This window comes from Patiria miniata, unplaced genomic scaffold (assembly GCF_015706575.1).
Source record: "Patiria miniata isolate m_02_andy unplaced genomic scaffold, ASM1570657v1 HiC_scaffold_3, whole genome shotgun sequence".
Taxonomy (NCBI): Eukaryota; Metazoa; Echinodermata; class Asteroidea; order Valvatida; family Asterinidae; genus Patiria; species Patiria miniata.
The window spans coordinates 44,513,656-44,536,913 of NW_024037069.1; the positions used below are offsets into that span (position 1 = coordinate 44,513,656).

General features: G+C 41.3%; 2 protein-coding genes across 3 annotated transcripts; both read right to left on the minus strand.

Annotated features, from left to right (window-relative positions):
- Positions 1 to 5,646: 5,646 nt before the first annotated feature.
- On the minus strand, positions 5,647 to 11,913 carry LOC119737684. Its single transcript, XM_038212221.1, has 3 exons — positions 11,621 to 11,913; positions 9,567 to 9,885; positions 5,647 to 6,997 (listed from the first exon to the last, which is right to left on the minus strand). The coding sequence occupies exons 1-3, from the start codon at positions 11,801 to 11,803 to the stop codon at positions 6,489 to 6,491; spliced, it is 1,011 nt and encodes a 336-aa protein (XP_038068149.1). The 5' UTR covers positions 11,804 to 11,913; the 3' UTR covers positions 5,647 to 6,488.
- A 2,611-nt stretch (positions 11,914 to 14,524) lies between these two features.
- Positions 14,525 to 22,022, minus strand: LOC119737683. Of its 2 annotated transcripts, XM_038212219.1 has the most exons (4): positions 21,621 to 22,022; positions 20,573 to 20,653; positions 16,069 to 16,324; positions 14,525 to 15,895 (listed from the first exon to the last, which is right to left on the minus strand). In XM_038212219.1, the coding sequence occupies exons 1-4, from the start codon at positions 21,891 to 21,893 to the stop codon at positions 15,402 to 15,404; spliced, it is 1,104 nt and encodes a 367-aa protein (XP_038068147.1). In that variant the 5' UTR covers positions 21,894 to 22,022; the 3' UTR covers positions 14,525 to 15,401. The 2 variants fall into 2 exon arrangements, with proteins under 2 accessions (XP_038068147.1, XP_038068148.1); XM_038212220.1 differs by lacking the exons at positions 20,573 to 20,653; positions 21,621 to 22,022 and adding an exon at positions 16,807 to 17,120.
- Positions 22,023 to 23,258: the final 1,236 nt, after the last annotated feature.

Here is a 23,258-nt window from a genome sequence, read left to right on the forward strand (position 1 = left end):
GTTCAACCGAAAATCGACGTTTGAAGCAACTGCCGAACTTCTGCCCTTGTTTTTGTCGACTGTAATGAATTTAGACACGGCAGAAGTTCGACGTTTGAAGCGGGCCTTTGTCTATCGAGTTGCCTTGAGATCTCCAAGCTAGCTGGAGACTGTTATAAGTAGCATCTCAAGGACACGAAAAAGTCTGCAAGCAACTATATGCACCAATAAAACGACCACAATAGAAAGGCCAAGTTGCAACATGTGTCAATTTGTAATTTGTGTCCAGAAATTGATTTGAGCCAGGATTACTGTCTAAACTTTACGAAATTTCTATACATCTGGAACGCCCTCTGTTGATCTCAGATAAACACCATCTGTCTAAGTAAGATTTGAGGCTTTGCATGATGGAGATACTAAATAATGAAAGGTTTGCGGAAATACCATGTGCAAATGATTTCTCAACTAAGAGAATGGTATAAACTCGACGTTCCGGTCAGTATGCTCTGACCGTCTTCAGGAGAATGCCTAAACTCTAAGAAGGAAAACACTTATGTAGCAGAAGCGAAAGCGATGAAGTGTGAAGTTGCATCCTGTGTGGATGCCAAGTAGCTGGGATCCTAGAGCAAGCTTACTGCCCACTGAAGTGGAACAGTAGGGTGGCAGTCTCAATAGAGGGAGGACCTAGGGTATAGGAGACCCATCAGTCTAAGGTGAAGGTTAAGGACCTAGGGTATAGGAGACCCATCAGTCTAAGGTGATGGTTAATGACCTAGGGTATAGGAGACCCATCAGTCTAAGGTGATGGTTAATGACCTAGGGTATAGGAGACCCATCAGTCTAAGGTGAAGGTTAAGGACCTAGGGTATAGGAGACCCATCAGTCTAAGGTGGAGGTTAAGGACCTAGGGTATAGGAGACCCATCAGTCTAAGGTGAAGGTTAAGGACCTAGGGTATAGGAGACCCATCAGTCTAAGGTGGAGGTTAAGGACCTAGGGTATAGGAGACCCATCAGTCTAAGGTGAAGGTTAAGGACCTAGGGTATAGGAGACCCATCAGTCTAAGGTGAAGGTTAAGGACCTAGGGTATAGGAGACCCATCAGTCTAAGGTGAAGGTTAAGGACATAGGGTATAGGAGACCCATCAGTCTAAGGTGAAGGTTAAGGACCTAGGGTATAGGAGACCCATCAGTCTAAGATGAATGTTAATGACCTAGGGTATAGGAGACCCATCAGTCTAAGGTGAAGGTTAAGGACCTAGGGTATAGGAGACCCATCAGTCTAAGATGAAGGTTAAGGACCTAGGGTATAGGAGACCCATCAGTCTAAGGTGAAGGTTAAGGACCTAGGGTATAGGAGACCCATCAGTCTAAGATGAAGGTTAAGGACCTAGGGTATAGGAGACCCATCAGTCTGAAGGAGTGGGAGCCAGATGTCGTTGAGGTGAAACCCGATGTCTTGCGGAACTGTGTTGTGCTTGCTTGCAATATGAGACTAGAATTAGCAAAACTCGCTAAATTCTTAATCTAAATCTTTTGAAGGAATCTTCCCTTGGTCTGTTGCACTAATTAAAAATCCAATTGTTTACAATAGTATTTAAGGTGAACTAGTGGAACGGGAATATTATTAACGGACCCCTGATATATATCTATAGGGGCTTAGTTCACACTATCCAAAAACGGTCCAATATCCAACACGGGGATTGAACCCCTTTTACACTATAAGATACATGTAGCAAAAATCCAACACGGACTCAACACAGGCAGGTCCAGCGCTCTATACTCGGTTAAAATCCAACCGTGCTCGGAATGGACCAGGGTGAGAGGCTCTTACCCGGGTAGAAAATCCAAAATCTACCGCCGGCTGACACCGGTGTGATTTTGAAGGGTACACTGTAAAAGGTTGGGCAAAATGAGTTGATAATTCGACCAATGCTGGTCGAATTATCGACTGCCTACACTCTTGGGCAAATTCTTCCCCAATAGTTTGACAGTTTTTACCCAATTCAACCCAATGTAAAGGTCATTTCATACCAATGCTGGGTAAATTATATTGCCCAACAGTGTTTTATCCAACCTTTTTACAGTATACACGCCTTGCCTCCCGGCGTTTGCGTCGATACCCTGTTCCGCTATTTAAACATGTTGATTTCAACACGGGTATTATAGGTGAGACGATGATGTGAAAAGGCCTTAATTGGTTCCGGGTAGGGAAAGTTAGATGTAAATCGGCCTAATTTATAGAGTATGTCCCCCCCCCCCCCCCAAAAAAAGTGTTCGTCTATATATTTCCGAAATAACTACAAAAACTCTAAATAATTTTGAGATTTTGTTATTGTGCAGATACCCCTTGGCCTAAACCCCTATGATTTTCATTAAATTTCCATCACGCCTCACTTCACAATGGTCAATTGATCACCGTGAACATTTTTGGACACATGCATGTGACCAAGTTCCTTGCCTTAATCAATTTCAGTGCTGTGTTCTGTAAGCTGTGTACAATCCTTCATTGGAATCCCTAGAATGAACAAGCTCATAATATTACCGTTACACACAAATGTTGATGTTCGCGGGCAAAATCTATGAACATCATTTTCTCCCGTTTTGAAGAACGTATCTCCATGCCACTTTTGGAGTTTGTTTCCCTTATAATGATCCAACAATATAAATCGTTTCGATATGTTCAGTATTTCTCATTAACATTTGGAAAATAGGCTTGAGTACGTCCATTTTTCAAAGCTGTAACAAATGGTGTTTGCAATTTCTGTCAATCTTTTCAAGCCTCACGAATATTAATAAGGTTCCTATGTAACACAAGCATTTGCATCAACAGATTAAGCTGGAATTCGGAATATACTTAGATGATATTAGTGTCCAACTACTCGTGAAATTATAATTGTAAGGATTCCTAGAAATTGAGATAAATTTATTGATTTGGGTACCTTTTCGAATGTTTATTCCACGATTTTTAGGTCAGCTTTACCAGTGACATTGACGTTTCTGCATCAATAACGGCGATTATTTTTTCACGGGCATGAAGTTTAGAATTTGTTCTACTATTATAATTTAACATTAACATTAAGATCATACTGAGCATATTTTTGTTTCAAAAACAGAACGTTCAAAAAGCGATGTTTTTTGGGGGTGTAGTTCACTGCTCTGTCTGCATGTGGCGGCAAGTATACGTAAGCGGATTAACTTTGCTTGTCAGCGCACGATGCAAAGCCTTCGCAACCGTAAGGTTGACTACGTTTTGGAGTGTTTTCATAGAGATAATGTTGTAATAATACTATTCAAAGTCTCAAAGAAACACATTTGCCCAAAAAACAAAAATAAATTATTTTTTCCTGTGCCAACTGTGACTTCAGAGGACAGTGAAATCCAAAGGACCTCCATATGCTGGATGACAGCATAATCAGAGTTTTTAGGCCTTTTACCAAAAAAAAACACCCTGACACACAGACATCATTATAGACATCAGACAGACAGCGTTTTTAATACACTAAGATATGCCCCTATCGGTCATCGTGGCAATAATACGTCGGGTGCCCGGGGGTCATATATGAGCGTTCTGACGCAAAAATCATTTTCAAGAAACTTGCATTGAAAGGTTCCAATGTTTCCCCGCGCGCATTTTGAATCAAATGTTTAAATTTCATTAAAATGGATGCAGTTTCCTTCATATGCCCTTTTGCTGGGAACATTTTGGTGATTACGCGCTATTGCATAAGGGCATATGCACATATGCCCTTCTGCCGGGCACACGACGAATGCACAAAATAATTGCAGGATGATATCGTGCATTTTTCTCCCCATTTAGTTAATAGTTAGCAATGATGTGTGTTTTCTTGGATTTTTTTGTCCGATCAGCATGAGCAAGCACTCATCGTGACTAGCCAGTTCGGTGTTCATTTTATTGAGATTATTATGATGAGTTTTGTTTCGCGGAGCAACAGGCATGCAAATCACAGGATATTAACCAATTATTAGTTCAAAGAAAATTCTGAATTTCAAAATTCGGAAAACAGTTGACTGTATTAGGGCCATAATACAAATTCTGCTCTCGGGAAATATATTCATCTTTTGCATGCGTCAACAATACGCGGATTTATGGGGTGGGCGTTTGCAGGATTCGTTCAGGTTTTTGCGTATTGTAGTTTTCAGAATTTAGCTGACAAAGTTAGCTAGTATTTAATTTGAACATTTCCCGAGATACCACTTTAACCTTTTAAAGGATGTTTCCAGAGTGCACGAAATTCTATTTAATTGAATCAGAATGGCTTTTCGCTTGAAGTCTTGTCATGCCTCGCCCCCCCCCCCCCCATGGGCCGGGTTTAGCCTATCCTTTATGGCGTATCTATCGATAGGGGCGCTGTTCAAAACCGACGATTATGCACACTAACGGACAATGTATGGTGCTTTTTAGGACGATACATGCATGCGCGGGAAATTAAAACAAAAAAAGGCACCCGGAACGGCCGACGGCACAAAAAAGGCACGACTTCTTTTTAAAAAAGGGCACTTGTTCTGAAAAAAAAGGGCACTTTAAAAAAAAAAAAAAAAAAAAATATTGGGGGAGGGAGATAAGCGCTGGTGAAAAGAGGGTATTTGAATGGAAAAGGGCAGTCTTTACAAAATAATGGGGGGATAAATCCCCCCCCCCCCCCGCTGGCTACACCTATGTAACGGACCCCTGATAATAGGGCCTAATAAGTTCACTTTCCAAAAATCCAACATAACGTCTTGTGATAAATGTTCCTTCATCACTTCATCATTGGGGGGGGGGTGGATATCAAATTTGAAAGTTACGCTGTTTTGAATAAAAATCACTGAAAGTTGAAATCGAACTTAATATTTCAGCACAAGAATGTCGGTTTATTTTAAATTATAAATTGCAACGCAAGCCAATGCGAAATATAAATAACATCAACAGATTATCGCTATGCACATGGCAGAAAACAACTGAAATTTTTCATTAAACTGAATTGTATACACATTATTTTACCAATCATACCTTTGCCGAGTCCAAATGAAGACTGATCATATCGCAAAGTTACTCAATGCTAACACGGAAATTCTATATCAAGCAAATATGTCTCTGTTTTGGGATGAACATGAGGGCAGATCGGGGGGGGGGTAACTATCCCCCTACCGCCTGAACAATGTTAATTATATCATATAGTGGGGAAAACCTTATTTCCAAATCCCTCCCCCCCAACTATTCTTGAAAAAAAAAAAACTTCGAATTTATGATCACAGCGCCCCGACCCCTTTGGATAATCCTATATCAGCCACCAGTAGATATCTGAACCTGATAAGGGCCTACATTGTATATGTAATTGTTCCATTTAGCTGCTGGTGCCTTTGGTTTTTTTTATGCAAATGCAAATTCCATATTCATGAGTAAAACCGTGATGTCATTCAAGGCAGAAACTTCAGTTTCACATCTGCTTCAGTATGAATAGTGACCAGAATTTTGAGAGGTTTGCTGTGATTATTTTTCTGCTTTCAGTGATTCATTTTTGTTGCATTATATAGCAGTTAGACAATGAGAAAACGTTATGCAGGCATGTTTTCAATAAGCAGAATTTTGGGTTTGCAATCTGAAGGGAAAAACCCTAATCTGAAAAGTGTGTTCCTGTAGTGACATCACAACAACTACAAATATGCTCCAGTGAAACATTCATTTCATTGTCCCTTAAAATATGCTAATCGTGTTTTGCTTGTTTTGAATTTTTTTGGGCTTCAGGGTTTGGGGTTGTTTGTTTGTTTGTTTGTTTTCTGTACGAAGTTAAAGGGAATGGACCACACTTGCTTTTGCTGCAATTTCAGAAATGAATGGATTTAGAGGATCAGTATGTTATAGCAAATATTGTTGAAATGACTTAAATTTGACTTAATTAATAACAATATGCAAAGATACATACTAAATTATGGGAACTTCTTATGCCATTTTCTGTCCAAATGAATAATGTAACTTGAGTTTATAATCATAGATATTGCACTATGCTGAAATGTGATAATCCCTCCATACTGTGTTCGCAAGCATTACTATATGAGATTCCAGTATTTCTTAAATTTTGAGTGTACTTATATTTTGTGAATATAAATGTAAGTGCATAAATAATTACTTATTATAGGTTATAAAAACTCACAAGGAAACAAGACTTCACCAAATTTGGGAAAAATGGTAAATAAGGGAACATCTTAAAAGTTGGAATGCTTGGAATGTTCCACCGGGAAACAATGCCTGCTCCAATTGGGAACATGTCTTATTCTTACTGGAAACACTTGGGATGGACTCAAATACAACTCTACAGAATAGATTCTTTGCACGGCAGCCATCTCTGGGGTACATGCTTTTGCTCCACATGGATATATACCTGAGTAAAATACCTCAAATATGGCTGCTGAATGGAAAAGGTCTGTTGTTAAACGTCAAATATCTTGGAGCTCAGGTGGTGTTGTTGTCAAGCACACTTGGACAATTGCACAATGTCCTCCGTGTCTCTTAGTTGTGGAAACCAGTTTGAAACATTTCCTGTGGTAGCAACGTTGCACGACTCGTACCAACCACTTCGTCGAGTTCAGGGCTGGCTCTCTGTTCTTCCTGAGCACGTTGTAGAGCACGAATAGATGGTAGCGGGTAGTGTTGCTGTAAGAGGAACTCATAGCCGTTAGACCCACACATTTGCCATAACCTGCGTGCCTTGTTGATAGTCTCTTTGCTCCATCGGATGCCCCGAATACCTCTATCTTGATGACTCAAGGCCTCTATCTGATCTTTTCCAAACATCTTGACCATGTTACTCTCCAGTATGCTCTTCTTTTTGACGAGTATTCGCTTTTCCCTCCTCAGTTGGTGTATCGTGGCTCGGTACTTCTTCATTCTCTCTCTCATCTTAGTGAGCTTATCTGACGTACTGTCTGCTGTCAAGGAGTTTGTGATTGCCATGTCATCTTCGTCATCTTCAGTGTCGCTATCATCAGCATGGAGTTGCTCATTTGCATTGAGATTGGCTATACAAGAAACAATGGATAGAAACAACAACAATAGATTGATGCTTTGTAATTTGTTTCGAACTCTTTCCAAAAAGGGGCACTTTTTTTTACATTTTGTTTTTCAACACAGTAAAGTCGTACTGAGCAAGTCTTTGCAATTTGAACATTGAGACAAGATTAATTAAAATCATATATACTTGTAAAAAAACTCGCCCAAATTTTTCGCATGGTTTAAATGAGGGCCTTTCATTTTAGATAGGCGAGTGGATTATGGCCGAAAAAGTGTTTTAAATGTGGAAACTAGTGGATGTGGAAACTATCAAACTATCAGCTAATTTTGGTTTGAGTTTTATAGTATGCTCCCCGACTACATGTAGGTCACAGATCAAAATTACCCAGAATCTCTGTGGGCCTTCATGTCAGAGTTGTAACGAGTCACTGATTTTTGTGACTCGAGTCGAGTCGAGTCATTTTAAAGAAGTGACTCGAGTCGAGTCGAGTCATTAGGTCAACAAGGTCGAGTCGAGTCGAGTCGAGTCACAGAGTGTGGTCGAGTCGAGTCGAGTCGAGTCGAGTCGAGTCAAGTATTTAGCTCGAGTCAATTCGAGTCACAAATATTTGAACACTTAATTACAATAAAAAGCAACAAACACAAGAGAGAAAGAATACAAGGCACCAGTCTATTACGGAAATCCAAAGACATAAAGTATGCTGTATGGTACCCAACCAACAGTTTCCATTGCTAGCTCACGTCACAGATAAGAAGATGTGAAACTTCGGTCTTATAACTGGTTTGGCCTCGGGTCTAGATGATCGCTGACAACGTTAAAACCTAATTGCATTATACAAAACTGTTTCTGATTATTTAAAGGTGGACCCGTCCGTATCCATTTTTGTGTGTGAAATCGGGACATGAATTTAGCCAGCGTTCCACCAAGAACTTCAAAATCGCCCGAAACCAATGATGAAACCACGGATTGAGAAATGCGTTTTAAGTCCGGTTCCGGGTTTAGCATTACATGCTATAGAACCACAAGGTGGGAGTCCGCGACACGGTGTATGTTTGTTGTTTCATTATGGAGGAAGGAAACAGACTGCCGCTGTATATAAACCTACATTATTCGCGAACATTAACGTGACGTGAACAAAAACTGGCAACGCGAACGGCGCAGCGTAAGTCATTGCAAATATTTTCGCAAGTAAGTTTTGCTTTTTATTTTGGGACTCGAGTCTTATTAGCCTTCCTCGAGTCGAGTCGAGTCATTCTGATGAGGGACTCGAGTCGAGTCGAGTCATTTGCTCGCAGTGACTCGAGTCGAGTCGAGTCATTTACCCGTCGGGACTCGAGTCGAGTCGAGTCGCCAAAAAATGTGACTCGAGTCGGACTCGAGTCGAGTCATTGACTCGAGTCATTACAACTCTGCTTCATGTTCAAATGACGCCATCAAAAGGTTCTACTGGCCCTTCAATTCAAAACATACATTAATTGGAACTGGATCCTTGCTGGCTACAGGCTCAATATTTAACCCGCTCCCTGTAAGTTTTTCGGAGAACAATAAAGTCCTACAGGCCTTCATTAGCTGTTCTGCCAATTTCATTTGGTTGGGTTGCAATTATTGTGGTCATTTTGACGACGTCATTTGAACAGAGATTCTGGGTAAGTTTAATCTGTGATGACCTAGTAAGGATAAAAAAATACCAAAATCTGCTGGAAGTACGCCAGTTACAACTTCACCCAAACTGTTTGGCTCAATCCACTCGCCTAATAATGAATTTCTAAAATATGCCAATCCCCCACCTCTTTAACTGATCAAAATGTCTGGGCCACTCTTTTCAGAATATTGTTATCAATTTTGCCAACTGAATTTAATAATTGTAAATTGATAGGTAAGGAAGCATGTTGGTATGGGGGTAAATGGGGTGGGGTTAGTGGGCTGGGGTTGAGTTGGGTGGGGTTAGTGGGCTGGGGTTGAGTGGGGTTGAGTTGAGTGGAGTGGGGTTAGTGGGCTGGGATTGAGTGGGGTGGGGTTGAGTGGGCTGGGATTGAGTGGGGTGGGATTGAGTGGGGTGGGGTTTAGTTGGGTGGGGTTGAGTGGGGTTGAGTTGAGTGGAGTGGGGTTAGTGGGCTGGGATTGAGTGGGGTGGGGTTGAGTGGGGTGGGGTTCAGAGGGGTGGGGTTCAGTTGGGTGGGGTTGAGTTGGGTGGGGTTGAGTTGAGTGGAGTGGGGTTAGTGGGCTGGGATTGAGTGGGCTGGGATTGAGTGGGGTGGGGTTGAGTAGGGTGGGGTTGAGTGGGCTGGGATTGAGTGGGCTGGGATTGAGTGGGCTGGGATTGAGTGGGGGGATTGAGTGGGGTGGGGTTGAGTGGTATGTGGTGAACGGGCTGGGGTTGAGTGAGGTAGGGTTGAGTGGTGTAGGGTTGAGTGGGGTGGGGTTAGTGGGCTGGGGTTGAGTAGGGTGGGGTTGAGTGGGCTGGGGTTGAGTTGTATGGGGTGGGTGGCGTGAGTGGTGTGGGGTGGGTGAGAGTTGGATTGGGGTGAGTGGGGGGATGGGGGGGGAGTTATGCATTATCAACATTACACACTTACAGTTTTTGGAAACCGAGCCTGGAAAGACAACAGGCATGGGTTGAGGCATGGGTTGAGGCATGGGTTGAGGCATGGCACTGGCAGTGCAGGCATGGTCCTGAGCTGCAGTGTTTGGTGGGACAAGTTCTGGCACTGGTGATGGGACGGGTAGGATTGGTCTAAATCTAATAGGCTTGGCTTGCTGAGCTCTGTCAACAAAGATGGCTGGTACTGCTTGCCGAGCTCGGTCACCAAAGAGGGTCGGTATTGCCATGGGCTTCAACTTCCTCTTCTTACCGTCCATTCGTAATGGCTGCAATGCTTCCTCTTCAAAATGTGCCTACAGAAAAAATAGTAACGATAATAACAATTGTAATAAATAGTTTCATGACTGTAAGCCCTAACTCTTTGCATAATCATAAAAAAAGGAACAATTCTTAGACTTTGCTCTATTTCTAAGTCAGTTTTTAGGACAGTACTCAAACAGATCAGATCTCAGATCAGATGGTCCGGTCCAACTCCAAGACAAAGTCTGAGCAGCTCAAGAAAGATCAACAATTATTTTGGCACTGTATCAAGATTTTTAGGTTGTTTTCCTAACAAAAAAAAATGCCTGCATAACGTTAGGTGTTTGGCTAGAATACTACTCCATTGACTTTGGGATGGAGGAATCGTCGGACAAGGCAACAGCAAATTTAGGGGAGTGGTTGTAGACAATTGGCTGAAAAAAAAATACAACACAATCTTGGCCAATGAAATGTAGGACCTCATTTCCAGTGTTGGAGGCAAGTCCTAAAATCCAAGTATCAAGTACTCCAAGCAGACATTTAGAGTTGAGTACAGGCTGAGTCTGAGGAGGCCTACTCAGACTCAGGCTACTGTAGCAGAGCTAAAGCTGATCAGCCTACATGTCAAGACCATTTTGTTTCCAGAGTAGGGCCTACTGAAAATCTAGTTCAGGCCAAGTACTTACTTGTACTCAAGCTACTACTAAGCCCTAGCTAGGTCTACTAGAGTGCGAGATGGCCACACTGTCACTGATACTGCTTACTTCTGAAAAGTGACAGAAATATCAATTGACCATGTTGATGGTAGTGCCATAGTATTTAGCACACGACACTTTGACCGATTCCAGTTTGGCCGGCCACTGCTACAGAGCCAAAGAGCAAGTTGTCTCTGACCTCATCTGCTGGAGATTGCCTTGCCCCCAACAGAGGGAGGAGACCCCTCAACTAAGTTGATACTGTATGCCATGATGTGAGCCAGCACGTCGATGACATCACCACGGCCATGGCAGACAAGAGAGTCTGGAAGAGTTTGGTTGCATCCATCTCGGCTGCGGCCGCCCAATGATGATGATTGACCGATTTCACATTTTGCATGTAATGTCTAATGGTCTACAGAGTGCAGTACAACTCTTGTGACCTAAATAGCGTGGTTATCCCCCAGACTGGCCTTGGGACACTGCGTCTTGAAATACGCCCAATTGGGCTACAAAACACATTTTGAACAAAATGATGTTAATCGGAAAGTACATTTAAATGTAGGATATAAACATCCAAACAACTATCCTTTAAAATCTTTTGTATATTCTTGTGTTATTGTGCAAGAACAACTTTCAGGGTCCACTTTTGCAACCCCAAAAAGTTTTGGGCTGTTCGTGCTAAGTTAAGATTCCAGCCATTTATAGGGTTCACCTTTTGGGGACGTGTAAGAAATCACATTTTGTGCTTTGGTGATTGGTTACTTCTGTTCATGAGCATGTATACTAGACAAACACAACATGTATCGTACATTGTACAAAACGACGGGAAACACATATCATACCTCGTCATTTCCGATGTAAACAATCAGGATTTTTTCGTCTTTTCTCGGGAATGGCAATACTAAAGGAGTAAGTCATTTTGTAAGTTTAGTAAGACATTAGGCCTAGGTTGGTTTCCTTAGTTTCAACCAGATGTTTGAAATAGAATAAGTAAACAATCCAAAACATGAAATTTTCGGGGATTTCTGGACGCTAAAGCTGATCAGTACTTGTGTTTTCACAAAAAAAAGAAAACCAAGCCCGGGCCTACCTCACAAATTTTTGAGTGTGGCGGGGCAGACCACGGTTGGCCATTCGCATCCAATTGAGTTTGGTTGACTTTTCGAAGTATTTCTTCCCACACTTTCCGTCTGTGTGGGACTTTAGGGATTGTGTGCAGTCTGAAACCCCGCTCTTGATGATTAAGGCAGCCCTTCACACTGCAAACAGTCATGTTCAACTCCCTGACCTAGGCCTTACGGCCTGCTGAAACCTGAAGAGCACAGCGAAAATTTACATCAACCGCGCGAACCTTGCCCTTGGGAACAACATGGCGCCCGTAACAATCACCAGCTGCTGCTGCGTTGTTCTAGCGCCCTCAAGGAATGACAGTTAAAAAGGTAACTACGCGCCCATAGAACTCTACACAAAATCCGACAGAAAACCCATTGAGCAAGGAAGCAATGTGTTTTTCACTGGAAATTAAAGAATACGACCTCATTAAACCAGAAAAATGCAGTGTTATCAGATTCACCAATAAGAGAACCATCATCCACTCTTCATACAAGCTCTCTGGTCACATTCTGGAATCAGTTCAAAGCCACAAGTACCTTGGCGTCCACCTCTCATCGGACATGAAATGGAATACTCATATCAATGCAGTCACAGCTAAAGCAAACAGCATGCTTGGTTTTCTTAGATGCAACTTAGGTTCAGCCCCACCCAAGGTCAAACTCCAAGCCTAGTCCGTCCCGCATCTCGATTACTGTGCATCAGTGTGGGATCCCTTTACAGCCACCAATAAACAGAAGATCGAGATGGTTCAACGAAGAGCTGCCCGCTTTATCACTAACACATATAGCTGGGACAATTCTGCATCTGTTACTGCTCTTCTTGAAAAACTGGAATTACCCACCCTGGAAAATAGGAGATACGTACAGCGCCTCACAAACTTCCATAAAATCTTCAATGGACAGATCGACGTTAAAGTTCCACCTGAAATAACCATTAGGCAGCCAGAAATAATAACGAGACGCCCAAAACCCAACTACCTTCAGATCCCCTTCACCAATATCAAAGGACTCCAACACTCATTCTTCTATCAGACCAGCAAGGATCGGAACGACCTCCCTCAGCACATTACTGGCATAGGAGACACCAATCAATTTAGTGATATCCTTAGATCCCTCAGCACTCGTCAATAGCATGTCCACCCCTTCCAAGCTGAGTGATGTTCCTGTAGGAGCTTATCATCTATATTAATCAAGATCAAGATCAAGACCCCCCCCCCAACCACCCCTTAAATGGTTGTCAAACTGTGGGCCATGATGTAGCCCGCCTCTGCCCACCACAACTTGGTTGAGGGTTTCTGTGAACGACCCAGTTGCAGCCGGCCACAAGTCACAAACTTGATCGCCAGAAATATGGGATCACAAAATAATAATGAGCCGCCGTATATTTTGTGATTCCACGGGTAGGATTTAATTAAACTGGCGTACGGTGAGTCTGTCTTAATCTTAATCTTGAAGGAATAGATTTACGAATATAGTTTCATTGCCGTAAACCCGTTTCCGTATATCCGATTCGAACCAGCCAACTTGTCCCGCAAGCTCGGTGGTCGAGTGGTAAGACGTATGCGCTAGAAAGCAGCTCGAGGGTTCGAGTCCCACCCAAATTTTTTTCTCACTTTCACTCGGGAGGCCGGGGGTGTAACACGCTGAGTATACAGTGTTTATATACGTCGGTGAAGGAAGGGTAAAACCTTATATTGAATTTACATCAACCCGACCAGACGCAAAAAAAAATCCATCTTATGAATTCCATCTTCTGCCGACCTGCGTTAATAACCAAAAGTCACCACTGCACCATGGCACAAAACACCTGGAATATGTGATTTGTACACACATTAATGTTTTTTGGCAAGTTAACCTTTGCCGAGCCCAAATGAACACTGACCATATCGCAAAAGTTACTCAATGCCAACACGGATGTTCTATCCTAAGATTTTTTTCCAGTTGTGGGATAAACATAAGATCGGGGGGGGGGGGTGTGGTTTGGGTGGCCGGGATGTAGGAGGGGGAGGGGTAATCGTCCTCCCCCTAACCTACCCACCCACCCCGCCCGAACAATGTTAATTACATTATAAAGTGAGGCAAACCTAATTATCACAAGTTTCCTGAATACGTCGTCACTTAATATATATTACAAATCTTGATGTATTATTTCAGGTCTTTAATGTCTTGCCTGCATCACTTCATCCACCTCCCTCCTCCTATCCAACTCTTCTTGAAAATCTTCCGACTTCAAGGATAACGTGTAGCATTGGGGATCCAGGATTTTCCGGGGGGGGGGGGGTGGAGTTGGCCCTATGGCTGTGATAATGAAGTCGGAAGATTTTTAAGAAGAGTTGGATAGGAGGAGGGAGGTGGATGAGGTGATGCAGGCAAGACATTAAAGACCTGAAATAATACATCAAGATTTGTAATATTAAGTGACAACGTATTCAGGAAACTATTGATATAGGTTTGCCTCACTTTATAATATAAATAATCCTTGAAATGTACCTAGGCTTTGTGTTCCATTTCACTTTATAGCTGCCTTTTGTTTTTTGTTTTTTGCCAATGCACATTTCCATATTCGAGCAGAAACTTCAGTTTCACATCTTCTCCAGCATAGAAAGTCACCAGAATTTGAGGGGTTTGCTGTAGACATTAATTTTTCTGCTTTCAGTGGTTCATTTTTGTTGCATTATGACGACAGTAACTAAGACAACAAGAACTTACACTTTATGTACCCATGTTTTCAATAAGCAGAATTTTGGGTTTACAATTTCAAGAGAAAAACCCTAATAATCGGAAGAGTGTGTTTCTGAAGCGATATCACAGTAACAGCGCCATCCGTTGTCAGGAAAAACATGAAACATTTAAACTGTTTAAAAAAGTTTCCTTTGCAAATGTTTTTCACCAAAAAAGGGATGTGTCATAGTTTTGATTCACTTCAGAGGAACGGATATGCTCCTGTGTAAAATTCACTTGATTGTCCCTTTACATACACTAACCTGTTTTTGTGCTACAGTTCAGATCAACAAAGATTCTTTCCATACAGTATAACATGAGCCTTAAAATTGAACCGAGATGTGACAGAAACGCAAAAATTTGACTCAATTAACAATACGCGCAGACACCAAATTATGCGAACTGACAATGCCATATTGTGTCCTAATTAATAATGTAAGGCTTACAGTCATTGCTAATGCACCATGTAGAGTTGTGAAATCCCCTCCACATTGTATCCACCGGTAGTACCATCCAATGAGATTCCAGTTTTCTCTAAAATGTTGAGTTTACTTACTTCATGAAAATTAAATTTAACATTATTTAAAAGTTTATAACAACTCAATAGTATAGTAGACAAGACTTCACAAAAAATATGAACACAATGGAAAGTAATGAGTATATCACAAAGTAGACAACGCTGTTTTGCTTTCACAAAGTGTCGATATACAACTGTTAGCATGTGGCCTCTATGCTGTGAGAAAACGTTTGCCCATCTGATTCCAACCACCACTAGACTATCAAGTGAATTTTGAGAACTACATTTTTTTTAAGGACTCAAAGACAGTACAACTCTGCAGAATAGATTCTTTGCACAGCAGCCATCTTTGAGGTGAGCACTTTTGTTCCATATTGATATGCCTGCGTTGACCTCTTATAAAAATATCTCAATATGGCCGCTGAATGGAAAGGGTCTGTCAAATGTTATATAATATAGCACCTAAGATGCTGTTGTTGATGTAATGCACACTGAACAATTCTACAATGTCTTCCAGTCTTTTAGTTGTGGAAACCACTCCCAAACATTTCCTGAGGTAGCAACGTTGCACGACTCGTACCAACCACTTCGTCGAGTTCAGGGCTGGCTCTTTGTTCTTCCTGAGCACGTTGTAGAGCACGGACAGATGGCAGCGGGTAGTGTTGCTGTAAGAGGAACTCATAGCCGTTAGACCCACACATTTGCCATAATCGGCGTGCCATGTTCATAGTCTCCTTGCTCCATTGGATGCCTCGCATGCCTCCTCGACTCAAGGCCTCTATCTGATCGCTTCTGAACATCTTGAGCATGCTGCTCTCTAGTCTGTTCTTCTTCTTGAGTATTGTTCCCTTTTCCCTCCTCAGTTGGTGTATCTTGGCTTGGTATGTCTTGATCCTTTCTCTCATCTTAGTGAGGTTGTCTGAAGTACTGTCAGCTGTCAAGGAGTCTGATGTTGCCATGTCTTCTTGAGTGTCGCTATCATCAGCATGGAGTTGCTCATCTGCATTGAGATTGGCTATACAAGAAACAATGACAATAGATTGATGCTTTAAGACTTCTTTTAAGAAAGGGGCACCCTTTTAGATGAGTTGGGTGGCCGGGTGGTGAGTGGGGTGGGGGAGTGGCAAGTGGGCCCAGAAATTGGGAGTTGGGGAGCTTCTGCATTTAATATCAACATGACACACTTACAGTCTTTAGAATCTGAGCCTGGAAAGACAACAGGCATCCGTTGAGGCGTGGCACTGGCTGAGTAGGCGTGGTCATGAGGTACAGTGTTTGCTGGGAGGAGTTCTGGCATTGGTACAGGGATGGGTAGGATTGGTCTAAATCCACTCAGCGTGACTTGCTGAGCTTTTTCACCGAAGATAAGCGGTACTGCGTTGTACTTCAACTTTCTCTTACCGTCGACTCGGTGTGGCTCAAAATGGTGCCCTTCAAAGTGTACCTTTACATAAAAAAATAACAACAATTGTAATAGTAATTAGTTTAATGACTGTGAACTCCAACTCTTTGCATAACTATCAATAAAAGGAACACCTTTTTGCTCTAATTCTTATTCACTTTTTGGCACATTACTCAATCAAGTTTTAAGTTAGTCTCAAGTTCAGATGGTCCCGTCCAACTCCAGGACAAAGTCTGAGCAGCTGAAGAAAAATCAACGATTATTCTTGCATTGCATCAAGATTTGTACATTATTTTCCGGAAGAAATCTGCTGATCTGGGTGGAAAGAATGTTGCATCCTCACGCTAATTTTTGTTATCATTGTCTCAACACTCTCTCCAACTGGGCGAGTACTGTTCGAAGGAGTTTTGCATTTTTGTGAACGCCTGAGATGAAGGACAAGAGCCCAGAGACAGGGACCACCCCCCCCCCTACAAAAAAACAAACACCCTTGATTATCCTTCCTATCAAGGCTCCAGGCCTACCTCACAAATTTGTGCGTGTGGAGAAGCAAACCACGGTTTACAATTCGCATCCAAGTGGCTTTGGTTGACTTTTTCTTCCCACAATTTTCGTCTGTGTGGGTTTCTGGGAAATCTGTGCATCTTGAAACCTTTCTCTGGACGATTCGAGCAACCCTTGGCACAGCAACCAGTCATTTTCAATTTTATTGTGATCAGTTAAATCTTGGAGAATACAGCGACAATTTGCCTAAAAATTAAAACGAGATCATCCAAGCTGCACGCACTGCGCGAACTTTGGGAACAACATGGCGCCCATCAACCACGTGACCTAAATCACCTGGTACCCGTCATGTCGTAACCAATGGTGCACAAGATACGCGTGCCCGATTACCAATCCTATGAAAAAGTTCTAGCGCCCTCAAGAAATGTTTGTTAAAACGGTACCTTGCCGCCGTGCCTTCACGTACGTCCGTACTGTACTGTTTGGGCGCGATTCGGCTAAAGCAAAGTGAAGTTCAATTTAAAAAAAAAATGTGACATTGGCAATATGTCGTTTACTAATTCCTATAAATACACGAAGTTAACTGGTTCTTCCGTGTGTGTTCCAACGGCGTATCAGAGAAACTGATTCATCAACGATGATTTTTGCACGGAAATTACACACTTGGTGTTCCCCTAAAATCACAGCGATTGATTAAAAAAAAAGGCTCATGCGAAATTTCAATCGGTTTTACGGAGGGGCCCTTTCTAGACATTATGTACTCGGTAGCATATATAATGAAATGCCGTACTTGGTAGCATATATAATGAAATGCCGTACTCGGTAGCATATATAATGAAATGCCTTACTCGGTAGCATATATAATGAAATGCCGTACTCGGTAGCATATATAATGAAATGCCAAAGACGCGCGCCGCGATTTTGCACATGTGGTACGTACAATCGCCAGATAAGTTCTTCGGAACAGCTATTGTCGATTAATTTTAAAACAACACGTGGGAGAAAACGCTTTTTTTACTTGTTCAAATGCGGAAATAAAATTGAGCTATATCAACACCAATGATTGAGCCACGATTACTATATGGTTGACCGCCTTCACGGCAAGAACACTTGTCTCCGATAAACACCCAATCACACATACTGGAATTTAATTTGTATTCTTGTTGAGACATTCTTTGTTCTCAATTTTCGAGTTTGAAAGTATATAGTTTTAAAATGGTCCTATTGGAACAAGATTTAATTTCCTGAGCAGAAATTCGGACTTAATATCCCTTACATAAAAAAAGTCACTTTGCGACGGATCAAAACACCTTGGAAATTCCTACTTTTTGAGTAAAATTTATACATCTACTTCGTGATAACCTTGCGAATACGTATAGAAATTGCCGTGTGAAGACGAATACAATCTTTTGTTACCTATTATTCCCATGTCTCCAGAGGGTACTGTGTATCAGATCACAACTGTAAGAAATAAGTCCACAAAGACCGAACACACAAACGGATCACGAAAAACACAAAGCTACTGCATGCATGCAGCAGAAGTCTTTGTCAAAACGAAATTTTGATTATGGGCCAACAACAGGTTATAGCTGTGACCCCCAAGGAATGATAAATAAAAACAAGTCTGGATATACATAAAATCATTTGCCTTGAGTGCCTTATTTCGCTTTAAATTTCGCACGTAAAAATCTGTGCCAGCGCCCGCGGGAACATTTTCTTAAACCACGAATGATATCATTTCAGGCGAAATAATTCCACTGGTTGTTTGATACCAGTCCTATCTTCACTTTGAGCGAGGATTTTCTCGTTAAATCGGTAGGTATACGTACTTTTCCGGATAATTGCAAATGTTCCTGCGCGCCCATGATCCTCCAAACTAAAACAATTGTTCCGGTCGGTGTCACATGAAATTTGGACTCTTTAGAAATCACATCTCTTTAACCTTTTTTGGACTCGAACTTTCATACGCGTGATTCATCGTCACTGGTCTCATTCTGTGCACCGATGCATGCTCAAATACAACTAATGAGTCAGTATTTTATCGAGTCAGTATACGACTTTTTATACTTCGGTCTGAAAGGCTTTACCTTATGGTCCAAACTTGCGTTGCAGGTGACTAAGGTTACTAAGGTTTTTTTAAAGGGGCCATGTAATAATAATAAAGTCCTAATAAATTTACCTCTGTGTCCCATTAACCTTATTTTCAATTGTCATTTTGCCATTTTAAGGGCATTTTGGAGCCCTTTTGGTTGATATGCTGATGCAAGTTTGCTTATTTATGAGCAAAAGTGTGATGTCATTTCAGCCAGCACCAAATTTTGCCAGAATTCTGGATATTTTGCTTCCGTAAATTTTCTATTCTTTGGTGATTCATTGTTGTGTCAGTACAACATAATGAGCAAATCCGTTACCTTGTAAACCCCTCCCTTTGTTAAGCGTCCATCTACAGGACAGGCTTAGTTTTCTTATGGTTTTCTACAGGGTGAGTAAAAAATAACGAAACTCAAATGTCGGGACCATTGCTTCAGTGAAGTTCTGCATGTAGCCTTTCAAAATCTAGGATATAAGCCCAATTCATAAGCTTTCTTTATACAAGAATCATTCAAATCACTCATAAGTTTCAAGCTACCGGATTTAAGCACAACCACCGTTTGAAAGTTCTGGACACGGATCACAAGAAGAAAAGTGTTTTTTTCGACAAAACGAAACTAAATCACATATATAGGCTTGGAACGTGTGTGAATTGTTTTTGTTTTGCCGAAAGAACGCACACCTTTTTTTGTGATCCGTGGACTGAACTTTAAAACGGTGGTTGTGTTTAAAAATCCGTAACTTGAAATGTACGTGAGTGATTTGAATGATTCTTGTACTCGACGAAAGCATATGAATTGGGCTTTCATATGCTATACATGCACAAATTGGGTTACATGCACAACTTCACTTAAATAATAGTCCCGACATTTGGGTTTCGCTTTTTTTTTTACTCGCCCTGTACATCTCTCTATACATGTACATGTAATAGCAAGCCAAGCACGCTGGAATACTGTACAGCCACACAGGCTCCTTGGATGACGAAAGTATTGTGCTAGCTATTGTTGAGATAATCCGCCACAGGGCAGTTGCATTGCACAATAGATTGGAATATATGCTTCGACCATTAAAAGGGGCCTTCGTAAGGCGTAAGTGAACGGTGAAAACTATACTAGGTTTGCACATAGCATCATATCCCTATTTTCATGTTGACACCAGGCATGGCTAAAACAAGGGCCTCTATCGTAAACTTTAGTGCCAAATTTCTATGACACTAAATCCAACAATATTTGATGCCATAATTCAATTTTGAGGAAAGCATCTTTTCATTTTGTAGTAGGGCTATATGTCTTTGAAAATGCAAAACCAAACTTAAACAGTGAAAGTAAAACCAAGAGGAGGCAAGACTGTTTTGACAGCGGGTCATATCTTAGAAGCATCTTAGAGTTGAACCTCATTGTTTTACGATGCACAATGGTATTGAAGATGTAGTTTCCTCCCCCCCCCCCTCAAAAAAATATTAATTTCTTTAAAATGCAATTTTTCTAGCAGGTGGACTCTCTTGAATGACTAAAAGCTTCCTTTTTCACCTTTCTTTAAAGGCAGGATGCATAACATAGTCTCATTTTGTTCAACCTTGCATTTGAAGACCTTGCATTGTGTTAATCTGGTTCCAAGGTCTACCCTCCACAGAAAACAATACTTTTTATTTCCTGAAATTGTAGAGTAAGTTTTTAAAGCTTGCTTTAAACTTACATTGCTGTTGTATCCCAAGTTTATAGTTGGGTTTGGGTTAATGGGCGTCGGTCTACCCTCAAAGAAATGAAGAGAACAAACCTGTACAAAAACAAAATGCAAACGATTGGTCTGATAAATTAGCTTTCTGTACACTAGGCCAAGTAAAACAAAACACCATGTTCCCCGCCCACTTCCATTTTGGAGGCTGCCTCCCTTTAAATAAAAAAAGACAAAAAAATTATAAATTTTAAGCAGTGACATTATTTTGGCCTCTTTGTCTGTTGCAACTAGCCCATATAAAGATGTTAGGAACTACATGTATGTCATTTCCTAAGTCCAAGTGGCAGCCATTTCAAGAAAAAAGCTGGCGACCATCTTGAAAAATACTCAGGCCGGGCAATTGGAAAATGGGTCGGGTGGCCATTTTGGTTTTATGCTGACGGTAATCGTATTTCTAGGTTTGTGAGCAATTTTTTATAGGTTCTGCGCATGCGTATATCCCCCAACTAAAGAATTCTGTGCTTACAGGGTAGCACGGAATTTTCCTTCTAGCACTGTCAGCACAGAATGGTGAAAGTTGGCACGGAATTTAAAAAAAAAATCTTTACCTACCCTATTTTCAAAGGCCATGTAATCAGAAGCAAAAGTATTCTTTGGGGGGGGGGGGGCCTTATCAAAAGTTTGCCTTTTTTTCACTCCTGTATCACAACTAATCAAGAAGAATCATGAAACTCAACAAACACTATCAATCATTTCTGGATAGACTTTAAACAAAACAAAATTGAGTTAAACATATAAAAAAAATTGATGAGATATTTGTGCTGTATAGTGTTGGCCTGAGAACTTTATCAGAGTCCCCCACTATTGACTGTTAAACTGATTCCTGAGTGACAGCTATGATATATGAGAGGACCAGGAACCAGTCTAAGTGTAGACCCAAATTAATAACATAGACTTCCCCAAGTCCCAGCCGGAATTGTCGAATTTCCAATGTCATGAGCATCACAACAGGTTTATGCACGCAGTGTTCATGTACAATGTTCAAATCCAAAAAAAAGAAACTCACCGTACTATATTTGGAAGGTTTAAAGTCCAACCTGTTAATATTTTTCACCCATTGCTGACGTTTCGCTACGGCTTCGGCGCTCGATCCACCGGGAAAACGGTGCATTTGATACGGCTGCAAGCACACACAATACTCGTGTGTTTCCGGTGCGTGTAACTCGCACGTCGCCAGTTTCCATTTTCGAAGTCTCTTGCTGGTGTTTTTGCACCCAATCACGGCACAGTTTTTCCCCGAGCCTTCTCGCTTCTTCTTCGTCGTCGTTGCACTAGCCATGATACAGTTGTTAGTGTTATTATGAATAAAGTCGATGAGGTGAATACCTAACTAGAATCGACTGTAACTTGAATACGAACAACGTATGCAGGGTAGATGCACAAAGGCCCCTTATAATGGCGGACGCAACAGCGCCATCAAGAGACGATTGGAAATTTTCGCTTCGATCACAAACTTGTAACATAGAGGCTTTTAGTTTTACTAGTTTTAGTAGCCTGATAAAAATTATGACAACCATTGCTTTTAAAGGAAAAAAATAAGGTACAAGACTATTTCGGGCTTCCATTTATATCTTTATTGCATGGACTCGAGAATGTAGCTGGCGATATTGAAAAGCAACAGGAATGTCATGGGAAGAGAGCAAGGTGGTGAACTGAGGGTTCGTTAAAATTATGACATTAATTAAGAAAGTATAATATTTTTCCGGTCAATAATATTTTAAAACATAGCAGCCTATAAGGAAAGATGATTGTTTGAGGTTGTTGAGAAGTCACTTATGAGTGATAGAAAGATAGAGGCCAGTTTAAAACTGAAGACAAAAGAGGATCGGGTCCTAAACACTATTACCGGAAAAAGTTGCCGCAAAGCTACAAAAATATCATAAAATATACCCACCCAGCTCAGCTCATTTGCGCATTATAAACCGAACTCGGTTAATTTTAAAAACATTAAAAAAACATATATTTCTGTATTTCAATGAAAATGCTTTCTTATCCGTTGCGCATCCGGGGAGCCGGAGGAGCAAAGGGGGCCATGCCCCCGCCCCCCCCCCCCAAAAAAAGAACCCAATTATTTTTTTAAGTGACGTCGCCAAAAAGGGCACCTTTGCTTTCACCACCATCTTTTGCTGATTTTTTGAAATGATTAAAGTGGTCAGAAATTGACTCAGAACGCACCAGAGCGTATAGAATCCAACAATTTTCCGGGGCCCTTGAAGCGGGCCCCGACCCGCACACCGTAAATTTTGAATCAACTTTTTTGGGGACCCCCCAAAAATGGTGTCCTGGATCCGCCCTTGTTTCGTATGTGAGTGAATCTGCCATAAAATAAAACGAATTTAAAGAAGCTTCTTTTATAAAGTCTAAAGAATTGTTTAATTATCAATGTCGATCTTAAAAAAGGTAAAACTATCGTCACGTTGCATGCCATTAAAACGAGAAGTTATAGTCAGGCAGCTACGGGATTGAAGAAGTTGGGTGAAGGTTTTTGCAAACTTCAAATAACCTGTTAACAAATCAAATTTAAAAGTACGTTATTTCCTAAAATTATAGAGACTTGATCGGCACTAACATGAAAAAAAATCTTAAATAGGTCGCTCCTGGAAATAACTCTTTTTCAAAATTAATAAGCTCTATGCCTATATCT